The sequence below is a fragment of the Pygocentrus nattereri genome, chromosome 1 (genome assembly GCF_015220715.1).
Source record: "Pygocentrus nattereri isolate fPygNat1 chromosome 1, fPygNat1.pri, whole genome shotgun sequence".
NCBI classification, from domain to species: Eukaryota; Metazoa; Chordata; class Actinopteri; order Characiformes; family Serrasalmidae; genus Pygocentrus; species Pygocentrus nattereri.
Window position 1 is genome coordinate 26,547,367 of NC_051211.1, and position 11,452 is coordinate 26,558,818.

General features: G+C 40.7%; 1 protein-coding gene across 3 annotated transcripts; it reads right to left on the minus strand.

Moving 5' to 3' along the window:
- Positions 1 to 2,862: 2,862 nt before the first annotated feature.
- On the minus strand, positions 2,863 to 7,153 carry ccn2b (cellular communication network factor 2b). Of its 3 annotated transcripts, none has more exons than XM_017723151.2 (5): positions 6,908 to 7,153; positions 5,713 to 5,929; positions 5,124 to 5,375; positions 4,659 to 4,864; positions 2,863 to 4,093 (listed from the first exon to the last, which is right to left on the minus strand). In XM_017723151.2, the coding sequence occupies exons 1-5, from the start codon at positions 6,959 to 6,961 to the stop codon at positions 3,788 to 3,790; spliced, it is 1,035 nt and encodes a 344-aa protein (XP_017578640.1). In that variant the 5' UTR covers positions 6,962 to 7,153; the 3' UTR covers positions 2,863 to 3,787. The 3 variants fall into 3 exon arrangements, with proteins under 3 accessions (XP_017578640.1, XP_017578639.1, XP_017578641.1); XM_017723150.2 differs by having other exon boundaries at positions 5,112 to 5,375; positions 6,908 to 7,152; XM_017723152.1 differs by lacking the exon at positions 6,908 to 7,153 and adding an exon at positions 6,029 to 6,116 and having other exon boundaries at positions 5,112 to 5,375.
- Positions 7,154 to 11,452: the final 4,299 nt, after the last annotated feature.

Below are 11,452 nucleotides of genomic sequence, written 5' to 3' on the forward strand. Positions count from 1 at the left end.
AATGATGTTTCATACATAGACCAGTGTTTCTCAGTCCTGTACAACTTGTGTACATGCATCAAGTATAACCACCACACTGACCTTTTTTCCATCAGTGCACCATTGTAACTAAGGTTAGGCAGTTCTCCAGGTAATTTTACACTGCCCCCTCACACACCATTGTTTCTGTCCAAATTCTATGCTAAGAGCATCACCCTCTTCTGAACCCCATTGTTTATTTTGGATCTAAATATTCTGTTGCCTCTACATACCACCTTTCATGAAAGAACTCCTCATGTTCATGAGATCAACAGGAGTAAAAATACATAAATTTCTTGAATCTTTGTTCATGCTATTTGAAAACATAATGATTACTGTTGCATGATATGTAAGATATTTAACTCTATTTCATTGAACCTGGGGTATGTTCTTGATGGGGTACGCTCTGACAAAGTTGTCAAAGTTTATTTATATAGCACTTTTTACACTAGGCATTGTCACAAAGCAGCTTTACAGAAAAAATCTGGGTCCAAGCCCCCATAAGCAAGCCAATGTCGACAGGAGCCAGGAAAAACTTCCTAAGAGCAAGAGGAAGAAACCTTGAGAGAAACCAAGACTCAAAAGGGGAACCCCTCCTCCTCTGGTCCACACTGGACAGCAAACAGCATTGGTATAAAATATTATAATACAAAATGGGGAAAACAGGCAGAGCAGTGGTTATTTAGATAGACAGAAGCAGCATTAGGTGGGTCAGTTCATGAGGGTGAGGTTTGCACAGCGTTGTACAACATGAAGCTGAATGGTGGTCAAACCAGTCCAGAAAGCTGGTGAGCAGTGGGTACTCGATCAAGACAGAAGAAGCAACAGCATCTGACGCACAAGATGAGCAGCTGTTCAACTCGGCAGCGAAAAGGAAAACACACAGAGAGTTAGTTCTGTAAAGAGCGACTGATTATAATTTATAGTACTAACAGTGCAGCACAGACTGCAGCAGGTGTAGTTACAACCCCAATTCTAATGAAGTTGGGACGTTGTGTAAAACATAAATAAAACAGAATACGATGATTTGCAAGTCCTTTTCAACCTATATTCAATTGAATACACTACAAAGACAAGATATTTAATGTTCAAATGGGTAAACTTTATTGTTTTTTGCAAATATTCACTCTTTTTGAATTTGATGCCTGCAACACGTTCCAAAGAAGTTGGGACAGGGGCATGTTTACCACTGTGGTACATCACCTTTCCTTTTAACAACACTCAATAAGCGTTTGGGAACTGAGGACACTAATTGTTGAAGCTTTGTAGGTGGAATTCTTTCCCATTCCTGCTTGAAGTACAACCTTAGATGCTCAACAGTCCGGGGTCTCCGTTGTCGTATTTTGTGCTTCTTTATGTGCCACACATTTTCAATGGGAGACAGGTCTGGACTGCAGGTAGGCCAGTCTAGTACCCGCACTCTTTTACTACGAAGCCACGCTGTTGTAACACATGCATCTTTGTAGTGTATTCAATTGAGTATACGTTGAAAAAGATTTGCAAATCATCATATTCTGTTTTTATTTATGTTTTACATAACGTCCCAACTTCATTGGAATTGGGGTTGTATTATGGCCTAACTAAAAGTGAGAAACCAGAAAAGTTACAGAGACATGAGGGCTCTCTGAGATGTTGGCGGCCCTCTGCATATCCATGAACCCCAGATCTGCACTGAAAACTAACTACCAAAGGTTTGACTTAACAAGTAAGTTTTTAGCATAGACTTAAATATTGAGGCTGTGTCTGAGTCCTGAACACTGACTGGTAGATTATTCCAAAGTTGGGGGGCTTTGTGTGAGAAGGCTGTCAACCCTGATGTAGCTTTATTTATTCTAGGTACCAGTAGTAAATCAGCACCTTGTGATCTAAGCAGGCCTGATGGTTCATAGTAGGAGAGAAGTTCACTCAGGTACTGAGGGGTGAGTCCGTTTGGAGCTTTATAGGTCAGTAAAATAATTTTGTAATCAATGCAAAATTTAACCAGTGTAGAGTATAGAGTTTGTATTATGGTTGTTATGTTTGGGACACATCTGACATCATGCCAGGTCTCATTGTATTAAACTTTGTGACTAAGGCATTAGATGCAGCATGCCACAGAGTGAAAGAATAAGACTTTTTCAACTGTGCTTGCTATTCTGAGAGGTAATGCTAGGGTGCATAAAATAAAATTCTGGATCACAATATTCACCAAAAGGAAATGTAAAGCAGAAACTTAAGGAAAAAGGAAACTTTCTATTTATTTAATTTCTATGCATTTTATCTATATGCCTTTTCATAATAACAAAAAAACACTCTGTACTCAGTACATTGCAATTATTTTTTTATCAGAACCACCAAAACCAAAAATCAGTATAGTGTGGCATGTGATATCAAAACCCCTATATCAGTATAGACAGACAATGCATCACACACACTACTGGGAGAATGTGAAAATCCAAAAACCTCCCACACAGGCACATTTTTATATTATATATATATTTCCAAAGAATAAAAGACTTGTTAATATTTTTGCAGGGAACCACCCCCTACTAGTAATCATTATGAGAGACTTCTTGAACTGCGGATATACACCCACTCAGTCAATTAGCTAGAAATGGCTGCCTCTCTGTGTGCCAGCCCTGCTGATAAGAGAGGAATTGCAGCAGAGTTTCCTCAGCTTGAGGCAGGTTTCTAAATTAGGCACCTTCTCTTTGGGTTTTACAGCAGAGTACAATCCAGACTATAAAAGTTGTCTTACTAAGAAATTTACACAAGGAAGCTCTTTAAATAAACAGATTAGTAGCATTAGTAAATACACTGGTAGCTCCCACTAATACAAAAGACAAGACAGTGTAACACGTCACATAAATATAAAAAATAATTTATTTATTGGAAAAACAAATGAAAGTGCATTGGAAATTCAACTCACTTCTATCTCTGTCAGGTGGTTACAGTGAAAACAATAATACAGTACAAATACAACTAAATTTGAAAGTTAAGCAACTGTTTAAATTAGTACAAAACTATACAGTCTTCTTACAGTATTTACACAATGTGTATTCGTCATTATTTTAATGTTTCCATTTATTTTCTTTAAATAAACAGTAAACAATACCATATACTGCATGTCATTTTGTCCCATTTAGAATGGATTAGTCTCTCACCAACAACTCTTGGGAGTGAATAGAGTTTACTAATTTAGTTAGGTTCACTTGTGTTTAATGCTACATGGTAAGATTTGTGGTACGTTACTCACAGTAACAAATTTTGGAACTAAATGTGAACTATACTTCCAAAATGCTTTAATATATATAGTCCTCAGTGCTTCAGGTCCACTCTAGCCCATGCATGCATCAACATAGGGGGAAACCACTAAAAGAGCCAGATTACTTCTGAGCTGCACAAAAAATGCTACAAAAACTGGTTATGGCATCAAGTGAGGCTCCCCTTTATATAAAACATTCTTTTGTTCATGCTCCCTTGGGCAATTGTGAAACTTGGGGTCAGGGGGAAAACAAACAAACAAAAAAAAAAAGAGCTGCCTTGTAATGCATGTGCTAGATCAGGAGTGCACAACTCCAGTCCTGAACACAGGTGTTTGAATACAGAAACCTCCAAAACATCTTTCAGTTAACAGGTAAGTGTAATCAGGAGTATGCGAGTAGGTAAAACACCAAACTGTGCTGGACACAGGAGTTGTGCACTGCTGTACTAGATTGTCAGGGAGTGTGCGAGCATGTGCTTTTTTTCCATCTTTTTCCTCTGTACCTCTTCACCATCTGGCAGGCTTTCACATGTCATTATCATAGTCTCCTGTCATTTTCCGTGAGTTTGAAGCAAGGAAGATGTCATTTCCGCGTGGGCAGTCATAGTGGCAGGAGCAGGTCTTAATGAACATCATCTTCCTCTTAAAGGAGTCTCCCTCAGGACAGCGGAATTCCACCTCAGCGGTCATGGTGTTTTGTGGAGTACAGCAGCGTCCATCCGTACACACTCCGCAGAACTTGGGCTTATACATCTGCATGCTATGACAGCCAGACAACTCAAAGCGCATGCCCTGCTGACTCTTTGGAGTCCGCACACACTTTTTGCCTTTCTGCAAAGAGGAAAATTGGGGAATGTTGAGAAAAGGATGGTAAATATTACATTTTCTCCTCAGGAATGTTTAAGTGGCTGATCATTTTATCAGAGGTGGCAGTTCCAATTAATCAGTTACATGTACTAAAGTAAGATGTTAATGGATCTGTACTTTTTTTCTATAAATAATAATACTTATGTCTGCTCTAGTATATTAGTGGGTAATCTACTTTTTACTTAGTTACATTTTAATGATGAAAATGTACTTTTTTTGCATTTAATTTCAATCTGTTCTCTTGATTCAGCACCTGGACTTTGCTGTTGCTCCTATATCTGACTCATGAGGTTTATTTAATAATACACTATTTTAGACCAAGATTACATCAAAAAGAGTCCTATAGTGACTGGTTTAGTAACTAAGCTAATAAATGTTGGATGTATTGAAGTTCTCCTACAGTTTTACATGTACAACAGATATTAGCTACTTTTAAACATCAACTCAAGCTGTAGTTTAGAAAGGTATTAATCCACATCTCCAATTCATCATAATTACATTTTTTGACAAATCATGCTTAGTTGCTGACCTTGATGAGGTTCTCTTGCTGGACTTGGCATGGCCGGATCACGCAGACGCGAGTCTGGCGCTCCAGCTGACACTGCTCGTTGTCATTGGTGATGCGAGAGGACACGCCCATACCACAGGTGGCCGAACACTCACTCCACTCTGTGGTTTGCACGATGCAGTTGTCCCGAGCACTCTCAGGCTCTGGACTCTGCAGTTTCCGATACACTGAGAGGTGAAAAAGGTGAAACTTTTTTTCTCATAACTGGTAAGATGTAAGAAACAAAAAAAGAACCCACAATGCCACATTTAAAAACACCGTCAACCATGTTTTTTTAAGAGTGAACTCCCCAATAGTCTGTTCTTGTCACAATGGCTCTGCGAAACTACAGATATACCCGCTGCTACCTCTGGCATTACATAATACAGCAACGTATGTCCAAGTCTCCAAAAATAGATAATAAAAGTTACTTGCCAAGGGACCTACCAGCCATGGCTGACTGGAAGGGATCTTCTTGGGGGGTCTCGTCACACACCCACTCCTCGCAGCACTTGCCAGGGATCTGGATACGTCGTGGGTATGGGCAGTTTGGAGAGGGCAGGCGAATGTCGCTGGCACAGGCTGGCACACAGCCAATTTCGCCATTCATGCAAATGCACTGGTGCTTGCAGCTCGGTTGAAATGCCTCTCCACTGCGGTAGATCACTCCACCCAGATCACAGAGCTGACCTTCCTGAGCTGCCATAGGAAAAGAGAGAGAGACCACTGTAAATGCAAAGTTTGATGAGTCATAAGGATTTGTTTTGAATTTTTGTTTGCTCTTGCTAAGAAGCTTCATGCTCTGGGCCAGTCTGTCTTACTTCTGTTCCTCAAGCCCTGCCACCATGCACAGTTTTCACTGTTCCCAAACCACCTGATCCAGCTTATTAACTAAGACACAGGTCCAGAACAGAGGGTCTTAAGACTTAAGAAATCACTCTTCTTGGTGGTTTAGAGACGAGTTAATGTTTATTTGCTTGTCAAAAAGAGACCCAGGGGTTTGTGGATACATACTTAAGCACACTGGCTCACTCACCCATGCAGATGCCAGTTTCTGTGTCACTCAGCAATGCATAGTCACAGTAAAGGTCCTTATGGTGGTCACAGGGCTCCATGACAGAGCAAGGTTCTCCTACTTGCCGGGCACACACTTTACAGCAACCACAGCTGTCCAGCACCAGGCTGATTCCAAACGGGCAAAACGGTGTCTCTGCAGGACAGTCACAGGCCTTGGAGCAATCTTCACCCATCACCTGGAGGAGGAATTAGAGAAGCAAATGAGGGAGCATTGTGATGCTTTTTGGTAGATTTTCTGTTTTCCCAAGTAAAAAATGCACTAGAATTAAAGTTACCTCACAAACTACAGCGGTGATGCTTTATATTTGAGAAATACTCAGCTACCCTTAACTTCACAGATCCTCAAGGTTAACTTTGGTCATATATTACACACTTCAACTGAGCAGCTTTCCTCTGTTTTCAAAGCAATATGAGGGTCAAGATTCACTGCAAACAGTCACAGTGACGTATCTGGTTTTGAAAGAAATGTAATGGTTCCAGGGATAAACGCAAAACCAGAGTCGAGGCGGATCTCGCATCAGGTGCGTTTCTGCAATACTCATCATGGCCACAGGGTGGAGACAATCAAAACAGCACTGACAAAACAGCATCCTAAGCAGGGTCCAGTTACACCACGGCACAAAGCACCGAACACAACCCCTGACAAGCTTGATCATTTCAGTCTATGGAGAAACGTTAGAACTGATATGCTGCATCAGACTTGATCTTGAAGAGAAACACTTAGCACTAAACAGAAGTGCAAATTTTAATTACGACGTAAACGTGTCCAAGCATTTTTGGTGCAGCCATGAAGTAAAGCAATTTTTAGCTTATGCCCTTTGTTCTAAAAATCAGATAAAAGTGATAATTTATTAACAATCTGAACAAACAGCCAATGAGCTTGTTTCTGTAATAACAAGCTCTGAAGCAGTTTTCACAAAACATGAAACGGTCACCTGCATGGCAAGAAATCCAGCATTACACAGCCCTGCCAACACACCCGCTCCATTACTCCACTCACGGCCCTCTAGATTACTTCATTACTCCGACTCTACACATCGTCACGCCACTGAACCCTGTAGCTCACGAACAAGTGTTCCGCCACACAGACCAGAAGAACTTGTCTGGAGCGTGCGGGAAGTTTGGGACGAGCGAAAGTGCGTTCGACTGCTTACCATGTGAGTTAGCAGCAGACAAAGGCAGCAAGCGGCGAATGTTTTCGCAGACATGTTCAGAGGCGTGGAAAGCTCGTGGGCTGCTGCTGCTTTGTGTTCCTCCTCGGATTCGCGCGCCTGTGTTTGCCGTAGGGCTCGAGTGGGAGAAGCTGCTTAAGTAGCAGCAAAACGGGGTGTAGCCCGGAGAGGCGAGGTTCTGCCACGCGACTCAGAGGGGTGAAAATATCTGAATTCCAGATGGTCTTTCCTAATGTTCGGGCATTCTGATCCTCAGTCAACCATGTCTCAGATTCCAGCTAGCTGCCAAACGCCTATGGCTTTCATCTGGTTTTCTCGTTGGGAAGATGTGCACTACAGTAATACGCAAAATAATGTGTGGGCTCACACATACACACATATTGGCACCTCTGGCAAGCGTGAGCAGGATAAGCTCTAACAACATGTATTGCTTTTCCTTTTGATGTTTTATTCAAAATATTAACAAAGCATAATTATTTAAATAATTCATTAGCACAACGATTAAAAAAACTCCTCTTCAGCTCATTCCAGGTTTTCTATGGGGTTTCTGTGAGGGGATCGGGGCGGTCACAGCATCACAGATCCACTACCATACCTCACGGTGAGGATGAGGTGCTTTTCTGCATCTTTGTGTCCATGCCAAACTCATCTCTGGTGTTTGTTGCCAAAAAAAACACAATTTTGTTCTCATCTGATCATAGAACACAATTCCACTGGACTCTGGAGCAGTGGAAATGTATTCTGTGGAGCAGCGTTGCTCATTCCTGGTCCTGGAGGCACATCGTCACATGTAACACACATCTGGCTCTAAAATCAGAATATACCGAAAGTCCTGGACCAGGTGTGTTAGGTCAGAGTTGTAGCTAAATTCTGCAGATGTCCAGGGACAAAATTAGACACCCCTGCTGTGGAGGGACGAATCACGCTTCTGTATCTGGCAGTCTTATGGATGAGTCTGGGTTTGGAGAATGCCAGGAGAATGTTACCTGCCTGACTGCATTGTGCCAGGTGTCAAGTTTGGTGGAGGAGGGATAATGCTATGAGGTTGTTTTTTTTTTCAGGGCTTGGCCTAGGCCTCTTAGTTCCAGTGAAGGGAAATTCTAATGCCTCAGTATAGCAAGACATTTAGGACAAATCATATGCTTCCGACTTAGCAGGAATAATTTGGGGAAGGCCCTTTTTTGTTCCACCATGACTGTGCCCAGCAAGTCCATAGTGATGCATATGGATTTAGCATGGGATGTCATAAAAACACCTGTAGGTGACATTTTACTTCCAGAATAATGAACAGAGCTGTAGATTGTTCTGACATGACCCAGAAAGGTGAGTAATATAAAAATATTAATATTAAAAAGTTCTAATGCAATTAATTGCAATGCCTCATTTTTCAAAAGCAATCACATTTCAAGGCAGAAACTCTACAAAAATGACTAAACAGAGAACTATGGTGATCTAACTAACAATGATCGTTTTAAATAATCTTTTTGATCCCAAAATAATCAAAATATTGAATACATCTAAATGTTATTTACTTTAAATTTCTGTTACATCTACATTATATAAATCATTGTTATATATAAAATAAGAACACTTGACACTAAATCCAAAACAAGATCATTAAATGTTAAGAACAGCCTGTCCACCTTCTCTCCCACTCTCCCTTGTGTCAGGTGCAGAAAAGGAAAGAGGAAACATAGGGAAGCAAAAAAAATCCACTGTTGTTTTTTCTCCCTCTCTCTCCCTACAGCTATTTCCTGAAGCATGCCAATCTCATGAAGTTTTGACTAGTTCACCTTCAGAGGAGAGTGTGCCAAACCCCACCAGCGAGTACAAAAATACCTGCATGCAGTTTTAATGAGAACATCTCCTCCACAGCAACCATACTTTGTGTGTGTTTTATTTTCCATTATTTCATTCCACATGGCTAGTGCTTTGCGTTTGTACTTGTACTGCATCTGAGGGACAGCTGCAGTCCATTTTATCTAGGGCAACTGGTTGGATGATCTTACTGCTAATCAACCAATGGCTCTTTTTGAGTCTTCCCATCACTTTTTAAAGTAAATATTTTTGTTGGTTTGGGGTCTTGAAGGGCAAGAATGTAAGCACAGGCACTGCGTCTTTCTTTTCTCCTGCTTCCAGAGTGAGTGGATTGGAATTATGCTTTGGCAGTGAAAGGCTTGGGCTCAGCCCTCAAACATGGATATACGTTCAAAACAGCCCCGTAACTAAGGAGTGTCTTAAATATTCCTCAGACTGTAGGCTACAGAGTTACTGTGATCGTCTTGCTGCAGGAAACCCTGCTGTCAGTGCTTTGCTGGGTTCTCTCTCTCTCTCTCTAATGGTTTCATCTCACAGCAGCTCTAGCTCTACTTAGAGGGAAAGGACACCTCATTTAGCATGGCACGGATGTTGGGTGAGGAATTTGCATGGCAAACCAATGCATTATGAAACCCGTCCCAAGGCAGTGGAGAAACCAATGCATTATGAAACCCGTCCCAAGGCAGTGAAGAAAAGCGAGACTCCAATATTTGTCACAAACAGAGCTGAGTCACTAAGATTGTTAAGCACATTGATGGCATAACAGAACTGTTCAAATAGCACCACAACCAAAACCAAACATATTCCTGCTGTCGGAAGAAAACCTCGTATCTCCAGTTTTGTCGTTTTTTTGTTTATGTCATAATTTGAAAAGGCCTGTTGATCTTTACATTGTGTGTAAATTTCATGATGAATAGACCAAAAGAAATGGCCCAAAATTACTTTGGGTTCCATTGACTTACACTAAAAGTAAAGTTACCATTTTGGAGATACGAGGTTTTCATCCCACAACATCGATATACTGTGTTGTATTTCAATTGGTGTTGCACTGGTACCAGATCAGTGTCAGTTCAATACATTACTTGAACTGTCAATAGAGAATTCTGATACCATGAAACATGTTTGATGTGCAAACATGTTACTGAGTGATGCATACAGGTGTAGATGGACCTCAGTTGGATCAAGCAACGAATCAGCAGTAGCAAAAAAAAAACACTAATGATAGCACAAAGTGGCTGAGTCAGGCATCTTTCAGCAATCTCTCACTGTATAGTCACTCACAGTCTAAGTTAATGTTAGTCCAAGATGTTATCAAGGGATCAAACATTTGAGAGATGAAGTGCTCAATCTCTATGGCTAACGATTAGTTTAATCTATTAACAAACTTAATCAATCGCCTTTAATCAATTTAATCTTTAATCAACCTTGTTTTCTTTAATTGTCTCCTTTCCTCACATAGCTCATCCTTCTGAGTAAGCAAGGAAAATGCAAGGAGATGTGAGGGCAGAGGAATCAATGCCAGTCAGGATTGCCAAACGAGACATCCTTCTCCTAATCATAACTTTCACTGATCTGCCACTGATAAACACTTATATCCTGTTATCAACTGACTTTTTACATAAGGATGTTTTTTTAAAATTCAGCCACATCAACAATTTATTTTCATAATTTTGTGGCAGTATCATCCCATTAACTGTAATCATACAATGACACCTATGTCACAAGTTGCAATAAAAACAGCTTGGCATGGCTCGTTTCTTCTCTGTGCTATTTAAAGAATTGAAACATCCTTAAATACAGCAAAGTACAAAAGAGTTACCATGTCATGGGCTGGAGGAAGTTGGACAGATGGAATTGAGGAGGCCGCAGTTAGATATATGAGATTCACCCATGATACCCTGACTGCTGATAGCGTGAACAACTGTAATATGTTTTACTCCAACAGTGTGCAATGCTCATAGATATAAGCATGAGTGTTTGGGATGCACATAAAATTGCATGAAGCAATGGCATCAAATTAAAAGATAAATACAACTTGAAGTGGCTTGGAAAATGGATGGATGGATGGATGGATGGATGGATGGATGGATGGATGGATGGATGGATGGATGTTTACCACTGTGTTGCATCACCTCTTCTTTTAACACTCTGCTAGTGTTTGTGAACTGAGGAGTTAAATTGCTGTAGAGTTGAAAGTGAAGATGTTTACCCATTCTTGCTTGGTATAGGATTTTGGCTGTTCAACAGGTCAGAGTTCTTTTTTGTATTTTTTGTTTCATAGTGTGCCAAATGTTTTCAACAGGTTTCAGTTCTCGATGGTAGACAGGCCAGTTTAGCACCTGTTACTGCAGAGCCATGCTGTTGAATTACATACAGAATGAGGTTTGGGAATAAGCATTGTCTTGCTGAAATAAATAAGGACTTCCCTGGAAAAGATGTCATCTGGATGACAACATATATTGCCAAAACCTGTATACATTGATCAGCATGAATGGTGCATTCACAGATGTGCAAGTCATTCATTCCATGTGCATTACTGCAACCCTATACCATCATGGATGCTGGCTTTTGAACTGCACACTGATAACAAGGCAGATGGATTTTAGCCCAGAGGACACAGTGTCCATAGGTTTCAAAAATTTTTGATTCATCAGACCACAGGACACTTTTCAGTTTCACCTCAGTACATCTTAAATGAGCTCAGGCCCA